Source organism: Lampetra fluviatilis, chromosome 43 (assembly GCF_964198595.1).
Source record: "Lampetra fluviatilis chromosome 43, kcLamFluv1.1, whole genome shotgun sequence".
NCBI classification, from domain to species: Eukaryota; Metazoa; Chordata; class Hyperoartia; order Petromyzontiformes; family Petromyzontidae; genus Lampetra; species Lampetra fluviatilis.
This window is the reverse complement of record NC_136317.1, coordinates 3,689,286-3,711,128: the sequence shown is the minus strand read 5'-3', so window position 1 is coordinate 3,711,128 and position 21,843 is coordinate 3,689,286. Positions and strand designations below refer to the sequence as shown.

Sequence of the window (21,843 nt, the reverse complement as noted above, 5' to 3'; positions counted from 1 at the left end):
CAACCGCGCCGTGACCACCGGTGTCACGGAGATGTTGTCCCCCGCCCCCCCAAAGTGCGACTGTGGCCATGGGCCCTCCACAAGCGGTGGTTATTCTCAACACTTTCGTCGGCTTCTGTGGTCACCCCCCTCTTCTTCCTCCTCTTTGTTGAATTTTGCTTCAACCGAGAAGTAACCCCCCCTCCACCCCACCGCTTGCCTGACCCAATGTGGTTATCTGAGAAATAAATGTACGAATAAATGAACGTAAATGTTGTTACCCAATTGTCCATTCTGTGAGGTTATCCCAACTCGCTAAGTAACCGTGCGCGAATAAAAAAAAATACAACGGACGCCCTGCATCTCCTTGCTTCTTTCGGTAAAGTCACGTAGAAGGGAAATAATAAAATAATAAAAATTCAACATAATAAAATAATTCTCACGACGTTTCGGCCACAACGCAAGCAGCCGTCCTCAGGTGAAGAACAGGCCTGTCGGAAAGACAGCGTCTGAATGGGCACCACCAGGCTTGGCAGCGTATATTTAAGCTGCTGGGTTGGAGGGGGAAGGGCGCCTTGCACACGCGGGGCAATTTATGATCGCTCGCTGGTTACTCTTTCGGAAAGCAACATCGTTAAAAGATCAATGAGTTTAGGTTACCGTATGGACTACAGTTTCATCGTGGTTATCTTACATTGGCGAGATTCACACGTGTTTGTTCACCAACGTCTCGCATGTACGATATAATTCCACACATCTTACGTACTCCATGGGACGTTGCCACCTACTCCCCCCCCCCCAGGGAGTTCGAAGAACCCCCTGGTTGAGAACCACGGCCCCAGACCACGGATCGTGTCTCATCAACTTGCACTGAGATCTTGAATTTCTTCCACTCAGCACTTGAGGAAGCCACGACTTGCAGTGTCTTTCATGTAACTTTCAGAGGGGAGGCACTTTCGCCGCGTGGATTTTTCTCTGGGTTTTCAGGATGTTTTTCCCCCCACTCCACATTTAGAATCAACATCGCGAGTTCGGAGGATTAGGCTGCTGTTAATTTCCACGTGATAAGCCACTTTGGGTGAGCTATCATTCGTGGCCAGCTCGCTTCTGAAAAAAAAACTACGTAGCTCTGTTGGGCCTTACCTGGTAAAATAAAAAATAGTTTAGTTTTATATCTTCTTGGTTCTTTCGGTAAAGTCACGTAGAAGGGAAGTAATAAAATAATACAAATAAAACATAATAAAATAATTCTCACGACGTTTCGGCCACAACACAAGCAGCCGTCCTCAGGTGAAGACCAGGTCTGTCGAGGCGACAGCGTCTAAATGACGTGACTTTACCGAAAGAACCAAGAAGATGAATCCCTGCAGTCACGAAAGCTTCAACTAGAAATTTAGTTTTATAGTTTAGACAAAGCCCCCCAAATCAGCAGAGCTGTGGCTACCCCCCCCTCCACCACCTCAGCCTCCTCCTATAAATAAAACAAAATAATGATTTGTTTAATATATTAGCGTCGTTCATGCAAATCATGTCAACATGCCCACCGATAACATGGAAGCAGTCCGGCTTTCTCCAATTGCTAAATGCCAGATACTGAATTGCAAACTAACATCAATATTATTGCACGCAACCACACACTCACTCGCTCGCTCGCTCACTCACCGTGGACCGAGGAAAGGTGGATGCCTCGAGGCGAGGATGCGAGTGGTCCGCGAGTGAAGCGAGTGGCGGTGAGTTATCCTGCTCACCCTGTCGGCATTGCTCGCTATCATTAACATCACCCCCCAGCCGCCCCATACCCATCTCACCTACCCAAGTGCGGATGCAATGCTTGTTGACAAACCCGATCCACTGCGCGTGTTAAACTAAAAAACCCCACAAATTCAAGGCATTCGTCAACAAAAAAAAACCCGCAGATGTTACACCAAAAATAGCACACACTCACTCAAGACAATCGTCAAAAAAAAAATACTGCCGTCCAAAAAAATGTGGACATCATGTGCTACGAACGGCGTTGCTGTTAATGGGCCCTTCTTGTATGTGCTATGAAGAAGGGCTGTTGTCTGAAACGTTGTACACTTTGTTTCTCAGCTGAACAAGCACGTTTAGTGATGTACTCTTAGATGCTTCTCTCACATTAAGCGGGTTTTTTTGAGCATGCTATTTCTAAGATTTAATTGTATGAACGCGAGAAAAAAACACCACCCCAGGTCGCATCATTTACATGGAGTGCTCTTGCCAAGAACATCCAAACATCCAGCAGTATTTGTCGAACAAGTCCGACTGCTTATGAGACCTGGAAAGTCGTAACGCTCCGGAGTTTGTTTGCCATAAACAAGTAATATAATTTTAACACGTAGGCTTTTTAAATTCTTGGTTCTTTCGGTAAAGTCACGGAGAAGGGAAATAATAAAATAATAAAAATGAAACAATAAAATTCTCACGACGTTTCGATTGCAACACAAGCAATCATCAGCAGGTGTGAAAATCACAGCAAGTGAGAATTGTATTGTTTTCTTTTATTATTTTATTATTTCCCTTCTACGTGACTTTACCGAAAGAACCAATAATATGAATCCCTGCAGTCACGAAAGCTTTAAATCGAAACGTAGGCTTTTGCGACCAATATCATCCATGATCTAGTTTTTTTGTAAATTAGATTGTAAATGTTGTGGCTTTGCTCTCCGACACACCGGTGTGCTGTACTAGTAACGAATTGGCCACGTTCTGTTTACGTGACAAACTTTACTAATTGGCTGTCGGGTGGTGGCGGGTTTAACGACACATTTATATTTACGTGATCTATACCCCCCAAAAAACCTATATTATGAATAATTATCATGCTTGCTAATATTGATCTGGAAAGCCAATAGGCCGATGTACTAAACAAATACCTTGTGCTTAAATTGTGGAGATGGAACAGAGTTGATCTTATATTTAATTCATCACCCACGTTGCTCAGGAGGGCTGCCGTGATGTTAATGTTCAGCGCACCAACTCCAGATGTCCCCAGCTCGTTCCCACCGTCCACGTGGGCACGTGTCTTCTAGCTCCCGATGACACGTGCCCCATCCAGCAGTAGAGCAGGCACGCCCCAGAACCACCACGCGTATGTGCAGGGGTGAAGGGCTTTGCTTGTTTGCTCCCCTTTATTACAGAGCGCACTGTAATAGAGCAGAGATACCTTCGTACACTCGACGAAATGACCGATCAGAGATTTGCTCTCGCCCCTGCCCACACATGTGAAATGACGACTTGGACGCATTTGTCTTCAGATGGTTTCTTTATTTAAGGAGCCACGTGCTCACACTCGGACAGGCGGAGATCCCCACCGCAACAGCCACGAGTCTCCAGCGCATCTCCCTGACAATAATAATATGGTCTGAGCGTTGCTCTTGGTCGACGGGTCTCGCGCTGATGGTGCATTAGAGGAGGTGGGGGGGGGGGGGAGAGAAGTCTAGGGGAGGAGGCATTAATACAGCAGTGGAGAGACCCTGGCTTGATGATGCCGATGGTGCATTAGATGGGGGGGAGGCTAGGGAGTAAGGCATTAATCCAGCAACAGATGCATATAAATAACTATTTGTATATGTTGTAGATAGCGAATGAGTAAAACACTTAAACCCTCCAATTATTTAGCATTTCCAGTAATCACATAATCAAGTTTAAGATAAACACGGATAGCAGAATCCTCCAAACAACGGGCATAACAATATAATACACAATATAATAAACAGACATCAACAATGCGGGGTTAATCGTAATATAATAAACAGACATCAACAATGCGGGGTTAATCGTAATTTGCGGGTTAATCGAGTGTTGATTCATCGCCAATTGATCCATGGATCAAGTTATAATGTGACCCCCCCCCCCCTCTTCATTTGATTGGCTAATATCGGCGAGATCGGTGATTCCGTCGCGGTCCGATTTTATTGTTTCCGCAGTGGCCCCCACGGCTCCGCCGGTAGGGGGCGCTGTGCAGGTGCCTCCCACGGCTCCGCCGGTAGAGGGCGCTGTGCAGGTGCCTCCCACGGCTCCGCCGGTAGAGGGCGCTGTGCAGGTGCCTCCCACGGCTCCGCCGGTAGGGGGCGCTGTGCAGGTGCCCCCCACTGCTCCGCCGGTAGAGGGCGCTGTGCAGGTGCCCCCCACTGCTCCGCCGGTAGAGGGCGCTGTGCAGGTGCCTCCCACGGCTCCGCCGGTAGAGGGCGCTGTGCAGGTGCCCCCCACTGCTCCGCCGGTAGAGGGCGCTGTGCAGGTGCCTCCCACGGCATCGCCAATAGGGGGCGCTGTGAACGCGTTCTTTGCTCTCAGCCTCCAGCGGACAGGCGGAGGCTGAGGAGGAGCGGCTCAGCACCAATCGTTCCGAACAAGTCGTTGACCAGATTATTTGATGCCAGTGTTGAGTTTGCTAAACTGGACTCCCATGGTAAACTGGGTTCCCATGGTAAACTGGACTCCCATGGTAAACTGGGTTCCCATGGTAAACTGAGTTCCCATGGTAACCTGGATTCCCATGGTAATCTGGACTCCCATGGTAAACTGGACTCCCATGGTAAACTGGATTCTCATGGTAAACTGGGTTCCCATGGTAACCTGGATTCCCATGGTAAACTGAACTTCCATGGTAAACTGAACTTCTATGGTGAACTGAACTTCCATCTTAAACTGGACTTCCATAGTGAACTGGACTCCCATTGGTCAGACCTAGCCGTACCCACAACGTTCCATTAAAATTACTAAATATACGGTACTCAACACTAGTGTACAGCAGTAAACTTCAACACAAATTATACAGGGTACAATAGGATACAGCGGACTATTAAAAAAATGACCAAAATACCCTACTTAAATACTTAAATTATAATATATTGCACTCTCCAGTACAGCACATTTATTTGTGCGCAGCTTTGGTGTACGATGCTTTTTTCTGGAATTTTTGCTGTTTTTTTTCCTGGATTTTCTGTTTGCACATAGTCACATAGTCACTTTAAGATGTTTTCTTGTTCATGTTTTTGTTTTTTGTTTGTTGCGGTTGCACCCGATTCAAGAGCCGCATGGCACACAGGGCTATTTCCGTATATATAAAAGGCAAAGTTGTGATTATGTGTGTCTGTTCAAAATGTTTAGTGTACTTCCCGACATGCAACAAACTTGAAATTTGCCATGTGGGTACTTTCCAGACTGTACACCATGCAAAAATTATAAAAATACACTGGTTTTTTTTGGTGGGGGGGGGGGGAGCTCAATAATGCATATATTTTTTGCACAGCAAGTGAGTTGTGACGTCACATCTGTCACGTGACCCGCGCACGTGGAAGCGTAACGCATTGTAGTGTAGCAGGTAGCGCGCTGCGCTACGAACTCAGCGACCCGAGTTTGATTCCCGCTCACGACCACCACCGGTGACGATTATTTGAACCGGTCCTGGGCCTCCCCTAGGTCGACTCAGCCTCAAACGAGTAATTGCTGTGATGTGAACTGGGGAGACAAAGGCGGTCGGGTGTGGTGAATCCAAGTCCCGGGCGAAGCCGGGTAGTACAGCTAGTACCTAATAAATGAACTTGAACTTGAAACGACGGCGATTGTCCCATATCAGGAAATGTGGCCTTGGTCTACAAATCCCCCAGGAGATGGCAGTACAGCAACATCTCGAGTGACTAAACTATATACAGATAGTCCCCTAGTTACGATATTTCGATCTTACGATACGACGGACCTAATCTTGGTAAGTACGGTACAATATACGTTACGATACGTTCAGTGCATGTATGATACGTAGCTTTAGCGATTTCATTTTAGGGTTACCACGATACGATACGTTCAATGCATGTTAAAGTTTTTTTTTTTATAGCAGATAAGATTGTTTCCTGAAAAAAACTTTCTTTTAAAATGCAGTTCATATAGCTGCGCTAAGAATTTACCTTGTTTTTTTTTACTTTACATTTTACTGTGCAATACAATATTTTAATTAATAAATACATACAGTATATAGTTTATACAGTACGGTACTGTAAATTGCTCTGTTTTGCTAAATTATCACCATTCTTCAAGACTCCTGGGTAGGCTAGGACATCTTCGACTTACGATATTTTTGACTTACGATGGGGTCGTCGTAACGCATCTCCATCGTAAGTCGGGGACTACCTGGATTCAAAGCTTTCGTGACTGCAGCAATTACTCTTTGGTTCTTTCGGTAAAGTCACGTAGAAAGAAAATTAATTAAATAATAATAGAATACGACGTTTCGATTGCAACACAAGCAACCATCATCAGGTGCAAATGAATGAGAAAACAAACATAGCAAACTTAGAAATATAATGCAACACAACCCAGAGAGTCGGCTAACACAACAGTCAACACCCTACCTGGTTGATGAACGTTCTTCCAAAGAATGCTACATTTGAGAGACAAAACACAGACACAGAGACACACAGACAGACACACAAGCAGAGAGAGACAACACAGAGACACACAAAGAGAAACACACAACAAAGACACACAGAGACAACACAGAGACACACAGAGAGAGACACACAACATAGACACACAGACAGACACACAACAAAGACACACAGAGACAACACAGAGACACACACAACATAGACACACAGACAGACACACAAGCAGAGAGAGACAACACAGAGACACACAAAGAGAATCACACAACAAAGACACACAGAGACAACACAGAGACACACAGAGAGAGACACACAACATAGACACACAGACAGACACACACAACATAGACACACAGACAGACACACAAGCAGAGAGAGACAACACAGAGACACACAGAGAGAGACACACAACATAGACACACAGAAAGAGACACAAGCAGAGAGAGACAACACAGAGACACACAGAGAGAGACACACAACATAGACACACAGAAAGAGACACAAGCAGAGAGAGACAACACAGAGACACACAGAGAGACAAACAACATAGACTCACAGACAGACACACAAGTAGTGAGAGAACACACAGAGAGGGACACACAGAGAGGGACACACACATAGACACCTCTGTCGTATTCTATTATTTATATATTTTTCTTTCTACGTAACTTTACCGAAAGAACCAAAGAGTAAACTACATATTTTACTGGTAGGAACCACCTGGTTCCACCAGCCCACAGGGGATTATTGTGTCCGTCCGTCCGTCGTGCATCCAAAAATGGGAGGGGTGGGGCTGGGTGGAGAGGGGAGGGTGGGGAGGGGCTGGGTGGGGAGGGGAGGGGCTGGGTGGGGAGGGTGGGGCTGGGTGGGCCTAGGTGGGGAGGGGCTAGTCACCCCGTGGTGCCCTTATAAAACTCAACGTTTAACCTACTCACGCCGGCTTGTGCCCGCCCTCACAGTCGGCCATATTTGCGGGATACACCACGCTGCCGTTGACCCTGGCCATTGACCGAGCAACCCAACGTTCCTACCAGCTCCCTCCGCAGGAATGTGTTTTTTTAAATTCAGGCCACGTGGTGGGCCCGACACATCACGACGTGACGCACGTATCACGCCGTCAACATAAAGCCAACCCGCTTATGACGAGCAGGGGATAGAAAGATGGGAAACGGGCCCGCTGCCCCACCGACAGGGTAACAACACTTTGAAGCAAAGGGGGAAGGGATGACAAGGCGAGAGAGGGATTTAAACCGAAACACAGCTGACATCTTCTTGGTTCTTTCGGTAAAGTCACGTAGAATGGAAATAATAAAATAATAAAAATAAAACATAATAAAATAATTCTCACGACGTTTCGGCCACAACGCAAGCAGCCGTCCTCAGGTGGATAGCAGGTCTGTCGAGTAGACAGAGTCTGTTAAATTTTTATTATTTTATTATTTCCATTCTACGTGACTTTAACGAAAGAACCAAGAAGATGAATCCCTGCAGTCACGAAAGCTTTAAATCGAAAAATGAAACAGCTGACATCAAGAAAGTAAAAAATCACATGAAGAGGCGACCTATGCGGCTTCCCGTCTAACTTGTAGTCGTCATGGTCCATGTCCTCGGTCCCCTGTCTCCCGACCCTCTCAATCCTGATGACTTATTTCAGGTGTTGTATGAGGAAGGGGGGGGGGGCATCTGGACTCGAATTCCCACTCCTTTCCCCTTGAGCGTATGGTTCAGGTGTTCCATTCAATAATTCGCCGCATAGCTTACGCATTAGAAAAAAAAGTAATTTCGATACCGGCAAAAGCGGGTCCCCATAAGATACAATGTATGAATCGTTCCTATTCTCAGTAGAAACCCTCCGTGTCAAGTTGTGCTAAGTTCTGCGCGCCACACGGTGATAATAAATCCATCGACGCGAGTGCAAAATCAGTCACGTTTACTGTGGTTTGAAAGTGCAGTTAATGGGGTTAAAAGCACAACATTATCAACAAATAACACTTCACACTTTTCTTTTACAGTAAAAAGACAAAAATGTCAAAAAATATGATCCAAATCGACGTTGAGACGTACGTTAAAATGGTTAGAAATAAAACAGTTTTCGTAAAAGTTGTATTTTTTGTGTGCGTCTATTAAATAAGATAATTATGTGATGGCGTACTCGACATGTGTTCGTTATTCTTGAATGTTACATAAGAGGAGTTATAATGTACATTAAACTGGGCCGCCACCACCACCACCACCCTCGAAATTGGCTTTTTTTACAATAAAAATAACGATCTCATTTAAACCAATAACATCAAACATATACAAGTCACATAACCATGACAAAATATCAATCGATGGATCGATGTATCGTTACATACCTCGTGCATTTTACACATTGCCGCACAAGTCAAGAATTCACCATCTCAGATGCTGACATTCAAGAACACGATCTTCCACAGCCTTCCAATCATAGAAAGTTCGTCTCACATTCCAGAAACCACCTTGCGTCGTTTCATTCCCAAAACTAGAAGCATCGTCTGAGACAGAACCATGGAGAGCCATTCATTATTGAAACTTGGTCATCTCAACACCTATTTTATTATAAAAATAGGGTTCCTCCTTTTCCCCCCCTTTTTTCTGGCAACAAAACTGAAACCTTTTTTTTACAAAGATTCATGTAACTGCATTAACCACAATACTTGCAGTCAAAATGCAAACAAAAACACACTATGATAATATATGCATTGTCCTTGAAACTGATTGGTCCACACCAAGGGACGGCTTTCTTTTGAGCCTCGACCCAATTGGTGCTCGACCAGAGGACGCCAAAAGGCGTACAGCTCAAAGACAATGCCACTATCAAAGTAATGAGGGCTCGGGGTGAGCATCTACATCATTAGACCTCCTTTGCCAGAACCAAAATATAATAATAGGGGTTTCCCCCTTTTTTCTGGCAACAAAACTGAAACTTTTTTAAACAAGGATTCATGTCTGCATTAACCACAATACCTGCAGTCGAAATGCAAACAAAACACACATTTCAGGTGAGACTCTGTCTCCTCGACAGACCTGTTCTTCACCTGAAGACGGCTGCTTGCGTTGTGGCCGAAACGTCGTGAACATTATTTTATTATGTTTAATTTTTATTATTTTATTATTTCCCTTCTACGTGACTTTACCGAAAGAACCAAGACGATGAATCCCTGCAGTCACGAAAGCTTTAAATCGAAATAAAACACACACTGTGATAATATATGCATTGTACTATTTTATTGCCAGAACGGGTAAAACTTATTTTTGTTATGGTCACATCTCACACATAACCTTGACGATGGCTTCCCCACGGTGGACTCAGCCTTAAACGAGCTACTGTTCCAGCGTGTTAACATCGGCGCTGTGGAGACAAATGCAAGCCGGTGGCGTGAAGCCTGGGCACGACACTTCACCCCTTGAACGCCATGCAGGCGCTTCGTAGCAGCAGTCGTCCAGACAGCTTGTAAGGCTTAACAACGGGCGACTGTCATCTTTTTGGTTCTTTCGGTAAAGTCACGTAGAAGGGAAATAATAAAATAATTAAAATTAAACATAATAAAATAATTCTCACGACGTTTCGGCCACAACGCAATCAGCCGTCCTCCGGTGAAGAACAGACGTGTTCTTCACCTGAGGATGGCTGCTTGCGTTGTGGCCGAAACGTCGTGAGAATTATTTTGTAATGTTTTATTTTTATCATTTTATTATTTCCCTTCTACGTGACTTTACCGAAAGAACCAAGAAGATGAATCCCTGCAGTCACGAAAGCTTTAAATCGAAATTTAACGGGCGACTGGTGAGTGCTGTGGGTACAATGCAAAAAAAAAAACATGTAAACATTCCACGTTTAGAAATTAATAACACAACATCCAGAATGAAGACTGCCTTCTGTGGCACAAGTGGTAGCATGTGTGCCTCGCAGCATGGAGGACACGGGTTCGATCCCCTAATCGCGTGACGTTCTGTGGCGAGTTTGTGTGTCCTTCCCCTACAGCTTGGCGACGGCTACGCTGCGAACACAGTATTGCACCAAGGGTGTAGGCTCTTCTTCTTGGTTCTTTCGGTAAAGTCACGTGTTTTTTCTGCAATATTTTGCTGTCTTTTCTTGGATTTTCTGTTTGCACTTAGTCACATAGTCACTTTAAGATGTTTTTTATTCGTGTTTTTGTTTTTTGTTTGTTGCGGTTGCACCCGATTCAAGAGCCGAATGGCTCACAGGGCTATACCTAATAAATGAACTTGAACTTGAACGTAGAAGGGAAATAATAAAATAAAAAAAATAAAACATAATAAAATAATTCTCACGACGTTTCGGCCACAACGCAAGCAGCCGTCCTCATGTGAAGAACAGGTCTGTCGGAAAGACAGACGCTGTCTTCCCGATCATTTTATTATTTCCCTTCTACGTGACTTTACCGAAAGAACTAAGAAGATGAATCCCTGCAGTCACGAAAACTCTAAATCGGTGTAGGCTCTGTTATAACGCATTACGATTAAAACGATTCATTTAGTCATTTCCTTGAATTGTGTGTTACAACTGAACAAAATATAAATAAGAAACATCATAAAAATCCACCGCACTCACGAGACCACGGTGGCGAAAGGTTATCTCTCTCGCCTTGTATGATGCAGGAGGTTCGTGGGTTCAATCTCAACCCTTGATGCCTGGTATGCAGGGTGCTTCAAATTATTTTTTTAACACTTCTGAGAATGTTGTAACAATACCACAAGAAACTTGGTGACCACCTTGAGAAGATTCCAGGCACGTGTTGGCAATGATGGCGAACAAATGGAGACTCTTTGAAGTTATTCACATATATTCGTTATCATGTTACAGTGTAGTATCCGTTCTTTTACCATTAAAAACGATAGTCCCATGTAAGCGTTAACATTTTTTCGAAGCAGCCTGTATTTGGAGTTTGCGTGTCTCTCTCCGCGTTGTCGCATGGATTTTTCTCCGGGTCCTCCGGTTTTTCGCTCAACATTTAGAATCAACAACATCACGTGTTTAGAGCGTTTGGTTGCTATACATTTCCACGTGATAAGCCACGTGGTTGAGCTATCATTTGTGACCAGGTCGCGTCTGAACAAGAGCTAAAAGCCGAGTGGGCTTTACGCGGTAGATAAAATAAATAGTTGAGTAGTCTTAGTTTATTCTCCACAGTGGCTGTCTGTGTGGCGAGTGGAGTGAGGAGCCGGACGGAGAGTTCTTCCAGACTGGGATGACAGGTTCGGGACATCGATGATGACGGTGGTGGTGGTGATGATGGTGGTGTTGATGATAGTGGTGATGATAATGGTGGTGACGATGATGGTGGTAATGATGGTAGTGGTGGTAATGATGATGGTTGTGGTAATAATGATGATGGTGGTAATGATGATTGTAATAATGATGGTGGTAATGATGGTAGTGGTGGTAATGATGGTGGTGGCAATGATGGTGGTGATAATGATGGTGGTAATAATAATGATAGTGGTGGTGGTAATGATGGTGGTGGTAATGGTGATGGGGCAGTTGTGGAGAGAGTGGAAAGTTTCCCATACCTGGGCAGCGTGCTCATGACCGGCTCCGGTTTGACAGCAGAAGTCTCACTCCGAATCAGTCGAGCGGCAATATATTTTCATCCGTTGCGTAACGCTGTGTGGAAGCTACCTGGTCTGTCGCTCCGCACGAAGCTTCAGGTCTTCTCGGCCACTGTCATTCCCTCCCTTCTCTACGCTTGCGAAACGTGGACCCCCCTAATGGAACATCTTGGCCGGTTAGAAACATTTAGGCTGGCCTGCCTACGATCCATCCTGGGTTTAACCTGCAGGCTGGATTGTGTGAGGAGCTCACAAATCCTTGAAATGTGGACAAAGTCTCATCGGTGAGCTCCTCCAGCAGGCAAGGCTGCGTTGGCTGGGCCATGTAGCCCGCATGCCCAGCCACCGCATGCCTAAACAGCTTTTGTTCGGCCGGATAAAGGGGGCTAGAGCAGAGATGTAGTGATGTGGTACAGAAGGATGTGGAGCTGAGTGGACTTGCCGATGACTGGTACCAGCGGTGTCAAGATCGGCCTCTGTGGAGGAGGCTCGTGAAGGACGCTACTGGGCAGTTGGAGGCACTCGCCCTCCAACAACAACGGAGGGCGGAGGAGCGACGCTCACAACAACGAGCGGAGCGCCGGGTGGCGAAAGCACAGCAAGTTGGCACAGCAGGGGGCACAGGTGGTGCATCAGCCAGTCATCTCGGTCAGTCGACCCGTGGCACCTGGGTCTGCACCGTGACCTCCTGCCAGCAGGCGTTCGACACTTCACGTGGCCTCGACGTGCACATAGCCTGGCACAAGCGTCTTGGTGACGTCACCACCAAGTGAATTGCACTTCAATGGGACGCCGCTTCAGGTCAAAAAATGCCACCGCGTCTCGCGCACCATTTCAAAATCGCAACGACAAAAAATACCGATCACGTTAAATTCAATAACTCGAACCTCCAACTTACACGGACCGTGGTAAAGTCACTGCGAATTCATTTAAATCACGTGAGAAAGTTGCGTTTCACAGAGTTGTCAATGTTTGACATCGACTCCGCCGTACGGCACTTTACAAACACAAGCTCTCCGATGTATTACGAACTGTACACGAGTACAAGACCGCACGGCAATCTAAATGACCATCATGTACACACACGTACACAGATGACAGTGGATGCATTGCGACAAACATGACACCTACACCGTGGTCAGACTTCTGATGGATTTGTCAATCAATAATCTTTGGGTGAGGCCACGTAAACAAGGATGTGACCACATTTGCGTGTTGTCAATACCTTCCACCAACTGACACAGCCCAAGCAAATGAAACGGTCGCGACGCGCCAATTAATATTAACTTTGTCTGGGCTTAAGGGCTGGCGAGCTGAACATAAATCCTCACCAACAAATTGAACTGCAGGGGGCCTTAACGACACACATTTGGTCAGATGATTAAGTGGCTTAAATCCCCCGCAAAAATCAATCACAAATCATAAGATTAGGCTGCGAAAAAAACAAACGAGTTAAGGCCATAATATTAGCTGTCTTGCAATATTTAGCAACACATCACACCGGATCGTTATAAACTCACTTGCCTATTATTATCATCATCAAATATCATCGCAGCATCTCTGTGCTCGCCAAACCAAGCGCTATCCAGGCTCACAACCCCAGCGAGACTTCTACTGTCTTAACGGGATAGGGCCGATTTGGTCACAGTCCTATTAATTGTACATTTGATAAATAAGCGTATATGTTTAATCTGTTGAAATTTAGGCTCAGACCGAGTTTTTTTTTACTCCAATAAAGGAGTCCGTTTTCAAGTTTGTATTGCATTCAAACCCAGCGGCACCAACACCACGCGTGGTTCTAAACCCACAGGGAACTTGACTCCAGTTAGCATCACTCACACACGTACACACGCACGCACGCACGCAAGCCACCACACATATGACACACGCTATATACATGAACTATACATGTACGGTATTCACACTGAAATACACACCACGATATAAACCCACGTCGCAATTCGACACAAACCGTCCGTAGACACCCAATCATCGTGCCGCCCCCATGCTGCGCGCGTCGTGGGGGATGGGGCTATTTGACCATACTTCACCACCCTGGTCAGTGCGGGTTGGTGAAGGCGGGGGGGGGGGGGTGTGGACATAGACGTTGTAGCACAATGCGGAGCGATGAATATTGCTCCATCTTCTTGGTTCCTTCGGTAAAGTCACGTAGAAGAAAAATAATACAGTAATAAAATAATAAAACATAATAAAATAATTCTCACGACGTTTCGGCCACAACGCAAGCAGCCGTCCTCTTGTTGTGGCCGAAACGTCGTGAGAATTATTTTATTGGTTTATTTTTATTATTTTATTATTTCCCTTCTACGCGACTTTACCGAAAGAACCAAGAAGATGAATCCCTGCAGTCACGAAAGCTTTCAATCGAAATATTGCTCTATCTTCTTCTTGCCGACGTGGCGGCCCTGTAAGTGGCCCCGCAGTGACACCCGTCCAGGCTGCACCCAGCCTGGCACCCGAATTTGTGAGGTCGCCGGTCAAGTCCCCAGGGCAACTCCGTGCATCGGCAGCTTCACGAAGAGCAACGGCGTTGCGGTGGTCAGATGTTAACTACCTCGCCTGGTGTACAGGAGGTCGTGGGTGTGCAAGACTATTTGGCTGCTATAAAGTTCAGCGTGACAAGCCACTTTCGTTGAGTTAGCATTTGTGACTGCGAGGTCGCTTCTGAAAAAGAGCTACGTAGCTCGGTGGGGCCTTACGTGCTGGTCAAAAACAACAACAACCAACCCACGACACCACCCGGGCAGCGGCGCGTCTCCCTGTGCCACGCCGCGGCGAATCTTGCGACGTTCGCCGTCGTCGTCGTCGTCATCCGTCCGCGTCTCTCTCACATGAAGTTCCCGTCCACGGTGCTCACCGTGCTCACCCTCGACTTGAAGTGCGGCTGGCCGTGGGTCCCGTTGGCGCCCCCGTTGGCCCCTCGCTCGACCACCCAGCTCGGCTTCTCCTGCTCCTTCTGCTCCACCGCCTCCACCGCCTCCACCGCCTTAGCCTTCTTCTCCTCGCCGTCGGACGACGACGACTTCTTGACCCTGGACGGCTCGCTGGCGCCGGTGCGCCGGGCCGCGTTCGCCCGCGTCACGCTGCGGCGGTACAGGTCGCCGGCGAGCAGGTAGAGGATGGGGTCGAGGCAGCTGTTGACGGAGGCGAGCGGCCTCGTCATCTTGTACGCCATGTTGATGGCGTTGAGCGTCGCGCAGGCGGCGTCCTGCTGCCGCAGCACGTAGTAGGCTGTGCGCGTCACGTTGAACGGCACGAAGCACACGGCGAAGACGGTGAGCACGAGCACGATCATGCGCAGCGAGCGCCGCTTGTACGCCGTCCACGTGCGCACGCCCGACGTGGCGGAGCGACGCAGCGTGCGGATGATGGCCACGTAGCTCACGAGGATGACGAGGAAGGGCAGCACGAACAGGGTGACGAAGAGCACGTGATTGTACGCGACGAAGTTGTCGAACAGCTCCGGCTTGGCCGTGTCGTGGCAGATCGTCTCGTCGCCCCAGCGGCTGGTGGAGACGAAGAACCACACGGGCGCCATGTGCGCGACCACCACCAGCCAGGTGACGGCGCTCACCACGCGCGCCCGGCTGTTCTTGCGCCACGAGAGCGAGCGGATCGGGTGGCACACGCCCAGGTAGCGGTGCAGGCTGATGACGGTGAGGAACGCGATGCTGCCGTACAAGTTGGTGTAGAAGAGGAAGCGTACAGCCTTGCACATGAACTCGCCGAAAACCCAGTTGTTGCGGTTGGCGTAGTAGTGCACGAGCAGCGGCAGCGACGCCACGTACACCGTGTCGCAGACGGACAGGTTGCACATGAACACCGTCGCCGGCGTCCACGGGCGGATCTTGAAGATGAACATCCACAGGGAGAGGCAGTTGAGCACGAGGCCCAGGACGAACACCAGGCTGTAGGAGACGGGCAGCAGGATGTACTTGAACTCCTCGTCGAAGGTGCAGTTGTCGTCGTAAAGGCTGCCCCCCGTTCCCGCGACGCTCCCGTTGCCGGCGCTCATGTCTGCGACGACGGGATCACGTGGTCTCCGCAGCCGCCCAAAAAACTGGCACTCCCTTCGATTGCTGTCGTTGAGGTCGCGCCGGGAAGAGGCGCGCACCCCACCACCCGGATCGGTCGCTTATTTAGCCTGCCGCCCCCCCCCCCCCCACCAATTTGCCCCCGCGCAAGTTCAGCGCCGGCGGCCGTCGACGGCGTGACGGCGAGCGACGACGTCCCGGCTGGTCGTCGTGGACTGGCGCCACTGTGGTCGGGCAAGAAAGAAGGGAACGGACGTTAGGGCACAACAGCAAAGCGGGCGAAAGTAGGAAGTTGATTCAAACTTCTCCTTTCGTCTCTCTCTCTCCCTCTCTCTCTCCCTCGTGACAACCGCGTGTGCCCTCGCGCATCCCGCCGTAGCCACCTCCGACAGGTTGGTGCACGAATGTTGAAATCTGTGCCACTCAGGGATCTGCATCCGCGAGCGGCGGGGGGGGGGGGGCTCCTTCTCCCGCAAGCCGAAAAGTTTTTTTCGCTTGGTAGTGCTGCGCAACGCGACCTTTAAATGTCGTGCATTTTTATTTTTCAAGAATACGCGTTACTCTCTTTCTCTCTCGGCTGGGGGCGGAAATAATAAAAGGCGATTCTCTGCTCGCGAGCTCTACGCAGAATACGCCCCACCCCCGCGTGCATTTGCCGCTTTATCCGCTCACAAAGGCGCATTGTTGTAAGATGAATAATAAAGACGCTGTGCTCAGGGGCGCCCAATGCAATACACTCTCTTACCTAATCGGGCAGCACGTACCCAGACCAGCAGGATGGCACTGGGTGGTAGCAGGAGTTCTGCGTAGTAGTAAGCGGTCTAGCGGTAGTGCTGAGTGCTCCGGTAGTAGTGCTGGGTGCTCCGGTGGTAGCGTTGGGTGTTGTGGTGGTTGTTGTTTTGGACATTCCTCGTTCTTGTTAATAATCTCCTTCGCAAGAGTGAGCCTTTGTTTGGCAATGTCAAGGCCACATTTGCCCAACTCCCACACATCCCCTTTGCTCTTTCCTCGGTGTTTGTACTCTACGCCCGTAACAACGGGCACAAAGCAGCCAAAGTCAAACAGGCAAGACAAGTGACAATTATCTCTCCACCAGATGCCAGAAAAAAAGACAAAGATCCCCCGTATAACCTTAACAGACTGTTGAGGCAAGTGCTGTTAGCGAGCATCTACGAAGGCCAGAACGGCACACGAGGGGGTGGGTGGCCAGCACCACGCCCGGCCGACTTTCTCTCCCCGGTGGCAATGTTTTTACGCACCGCACCAGGTACTCATTTGAGGCCGAGTCGACCTAGGGGAGGCCCAGGACCGGTTCAGATAATCGTCGACGGTGTTGGCCGTGAGCGGCAATCGAACTCTGGTCGCCGGGTTCGTAGCGCAGCGTAGCGCTAACCGCTGCACTACCGCGCACAAACGCACGCGCGCACACCCACGCACGTACCAAATACGCAGCAGCAGCTGCTCATCATGAAGTCCTCATAACCGGGGACGACTGCGTTCCGTAAAAAAAGGTGACCCCTTGGTAAATATTTAAAAAGCCACCCAAAGGGGAAAAAAAATAAAGAGAAAAAAAATGGACACACACACAAAAAAACATAGGGCCTTGTTTACCCTGTCACCGCTTAATGGAGGTCAAACGGACGGCGGTAACTTCCCCCACGCGGGCGCGTGAATGATCGCGCTGGGCGGTGGTGCGGGAGATGGTCCCTGGCCTCAGCAGACACGGGGGGGGGGGGGGAGCCCCGATGAAGGTTATAGAATTTAGAGGAGGTGCAGCGTTCGGATCGTCAGTCTAGTGCAGGGGTCGGCAACCAAAATAACAAGAAGAGCCATTTCTTTCCAATTCGGTACAAAATTCAGTATTTCAAGAGCCGCAATGCATCTGAGTACATACTGTACATACGTACATATCGTCAAGAAGCAGCCCGTAAAGAGCCGCATGCGGCTCCGGAGCCGTAGGTTGCCGACCCCTGGTCTAGTGTAACCACGGTGCGTGGTTTCACCAGGGTGTGGTATAACCACAGTTATACATTCTAGATTTGAAGCTTTCGTGACTGCAACGATTCATATTCTTAGGTTTTTACGGTAAAGTCACGTAGGTAAAAATTTTTAATTAATAAAAGTAAAATAAAAATAAAATATTTAAATTTTATTTTTTATTTTACTTTAATTCATTTAATTTTTTTACCTACGTGAATTTACCGAAAGAACCAAGAGTATGCATCCTTGCAGTCACGAAAAGTTCAAATCTAGTATATAACCACAGTGTTGGTGGTATAACAAACGTACATGCCTACCCACGTATTTATGCAGCCATCTGCCTACATTCACACACACACCTACTTACTCATACGCCTACATATTTATCTACAGACATATCTACCTATGCGAACAGCTACCTAACTAAATTCACACACACGCATCTACTGACATACCCACACAACTATCCACATACCCACCCACCTACCCACTCACCTATCAATATCACTTATCAACGCACGTATCTACCTATTTACCTAATTAACTACCTACCTACCCGCCCACCCACCTCCCTACTTATATAACTACCTATCCGTATATGTACCGGCCCACTTACCCACCTATCCATCTACCCAACTTACCTATCGAGTTAACCGCCTCACCGACGTACCTGTCGACAAGGCCACTCACCCACCTTATCCGGCACCTGCCTAGCAGCGTTGTAGCAGCAGCAGCTGGCGCGGACTCAAGGATAAAAACCCGCGTCTGGCAGACGCCGAATATGAAACAGCTGCGCCAATTTGAAAAGTCGAAAAAAAACGCTTTTCTGAAACGACAATGTCGAACCCGATACCTTACAGCATCCAACCGATCAGCCAACCGATAAGAATAGCAACCAACAAAATGCCAAAGCGACACAATTGTGCCCCGTTGATACTACGTATCGTAGCAGAAGACGGAGCTCCACAAGCCTGCCGAATCGTTCTCGTCACCTGTTCCCGTGGTGGTCGTCGTTCCTCGGTGTTCAAACACGGGCTCGGCAATATGCGGCAACGTCATTCCGTCGAGCGAACCCGACCCGACCCGGGCGCCGTGCTGCGTTGCCGGTGCCGCTGCCGTCAGCACCGATGGCTCGCGGCTAATTTCGTGAGTTTATTTTTCCTCTCTCGCTCGCTCGCTCGCTCTGTGCGTGCGGCGCACGCGCTAAATACCCATTGCGAATGTGGCCCGGCGGCCAAATGACGTGACACACGAATAATAACAACTCCCATGGTAAACTGGACTTCCATTGTAAACTGGACTTCCATGGTAAACTGGACTTCCATGGTGAACTGGACTCCCATGGTAAACTGGACTCTCATGGTGGACTGGACCTTCATGGTGAACTGGACTTCCATGGTGAACTGGACGCCCATTGTAAACTGGACTTCCATGGTAAACTGGACTCTCATGGTGAACTGGACCTCCATGGTGAACTGGACTTCCATGGTGAACTGGACGCCCATTGTAAACTGGACTTCCATGGTAAACTGGACTTCCATGGTGAACTGGACTCCCATGGTAAACTGGACTCTCATGGTGAACTGGACCTCCATGGTGAACTGGACTTCCATGGTGAACTGGACGCCCATTGTAAACTGGACTTCCATGGTGAACTGGACGCCCATTGTAAACTGGACTCCCATGGTGAACTGGACTTCCATTGTAAACTGGACTCCCATGGTAAACTGGACCCCCATGGTAAACTGGACTTCCATGGTGAACTGGACCCCCATTGTAAACTGGACTTCCATGGTGAACTGGACTTCCATGGTAAACTGGACTCCCATGGTAAACTGAACTCCCATTGTAAACTGGACTTCCATGGTGAACTGGACCCCCATGGTAAACTGGACTTCCATGGTGAACTGGACTTCCATGGTAAACTGGACTCCCATGGTGAACTGGACCTCCATGGTGAACTGGACTCCCATGGTAAACTGGACTCCCATGGTAAACTGGACTCCCATGCTAAACTGGACTCCCATAGTCAGGGACCTGCAACCAACATAACAAGAAGAGCCATTTTTTTTCTCGAATTCGGCACAATAAACCGACCCCCTCCCCGCCTCAATATTTCAAGAGCCTGCAACACTGCAGTCATTGAAAGGAGCGGCACGCGGCTCTGGAAGGGCAGGTTTGCCGACCCCCCTGCACGCGGGCGTCCACGTGGAAGCGCCACGTGGACCTATTCCCAGACGCACTGCGTCAATAAACGGGAGCCGTGGGCCATGGAGTCTCCGCTGTCACCGCCCGTAAAAAAAGCACCTCGCCTCTGAATTGCCACCGCGGAAATTGTGTCTGTGCTGCGAGCAACTTGACCTGTGTTTGCACGCCTTGCTCCAAGCATCTGCCCTGCCTCCCCCTCCATACAGCCCCCTCCTGCTAACACCCCCTCCTCACTCCACAGCGCTTCCATTTATGTTCAATGGAGAAGGGCCGTTGCCCAAAACATCGTAGGTTATTCATAATAAAGGTTTTTGGGTTAGATTGCGTTATTAACACAAGCTTCTAGCGGGAGACAAGGGAGAGCCCATTGCTGCTCCTTCCTTTTGTTTAAATAAGTCACTTCTACATAAGAAACGAGTGTTATTTAGACAATCGAAAAAAAAATGGTCAGCTAGTTTTGGGATATCTTCTGGTAAACCTGTCTTCTTTACTAGTGTATCAAGTAATTTAAGTGATATTATTTGGGTCTTTTGGTGAAGTCACGTAGATAGGTAGTACGTACATGCTTGCCAACAAGGACATCCAATTGATTTTGATAACGTTGAAGTGTTATGCAAAACTAATTATTACTGGCCAAGACTGATTAGAGAATCAATCGAAATTGAGAAAAATCAAATAATTTCAACCGCTGTGATAGCCACAGACTCAGCGCAGCCTGGAAGCGTATTATTAAGTAATAAACAACACACATTGCAATTCCTTATCGAGGAGTCACATGCTAAGTGCCTAATTACCGATCTATTACATAATTGCAATACCACCCCCACCTCCGCCTCTGATCTCGAAACCTGATGCGGTTAAACTATGATGACGTCACCCTGCTGCTCAATTTGAGCCGGATGCAGATGAATGGCCTTCACTATTCTGGCAAATTGCCCGAAGATTCTGGATGTAATTACCAGCGAAACGTCACATTAAAATTCTGAATGTTGTGGATTCACTCTTCAAACACACCGGGGGGCTAAAGTAGTGAACTATTTGTCTTTTGTCAACGTGACACATTTTTGCTGATTGGCCGTGTCGGGTGGTGGAGGGTTGCGACACATTTATAAATAACGCGATCGAACCCAAAAGCCTTTATTATGAATAATACTGGTCGCGAAAGCCTACACGTTGTATGTTATGTTTTTCTTTTAAGGCTATACACACACAGCTCTTGGGCGCCACGGTGGCTAGATGCTAACTACCTCGCCTGGTACACAGGAGGTTGTGTGTTCGACCTTGACGCCTGCGGTATATTTAGAGTTTGCGTGTCTTTCTCTTCACGTGGTCGCGTGGCTTTTTCTCCGGGTCCTCCGGTTTTTCCCTCGACATTTAGAATCGTGTATTTAAGTGTGATTGGCTGCTGTACATTTCCACGTGATGAGCCACTTTGCTGAGCTGTTATTTGTGGCCAGGTCGTTTCTGACAAAGAACTCTATACAGCTCAGTGGTCCATACCGGGCAAAATACCAAAAATAGTTTGAATAGACGAATGTGTTGAGTTAGTTTATTTAAGCAAAAATATGCCATCTGCCAAAACGAGTAAATCTTTCAAAGCAGTCACTCAATCACGATTGATACAG

At 48.0% G+C, this 21,843-nt stretch overlaps 1 protein-coding gene and 1 long non-coding RNA gene across 2 annotated transcripts in view; both read right to left on the bottom strand.

Annotated features, from left to right (window-relative positions):
* Window positions 1-14,823: 14,823 nt before the first annotated feature.
* Window positions 14,824-16,115, bottom strand: LOC144946909 (P2Y purinoceptor 4-like). The gene has a single exon (XM_078875977.1). It carries the CDS (start codon window positions 16,009-16,011, stop codon window positions 14,824-14,826), a length of 1,188 nt encoding a protein of 395 aa, XP_078732103.1. The 5' UTR covers window positions 16,012-16,115.
* A 59-nt stretch (window positions 16,116-16,174) lies between these two features.
* The window catches only part of LOC144947027 (uncharacterized), a 93,966-nt gene continuing 88,297 nt past the window's right edge, over window positions 16,175-21,843 (bottom strand). The window contains exon 3 of the long non-coding RNA XR_013639962.1: window positions 16,175-16,254. This is a non-coding gene — a long non-coding RNA (uncharacterized LOC144947027). The remainder of the gene's footprint in view (window positions 16,255-21,843) is intronic.

Excerpts from the sequence above, each read along its gene's own strand:
- LOC144946909 (XM_078875977.1), bottom strand. The coding sequence starts at position 16,011 with ATGAGCGCCGGCAACGGGAGCGTCGCGGGAACGGGGGGCAGCCTTTAC.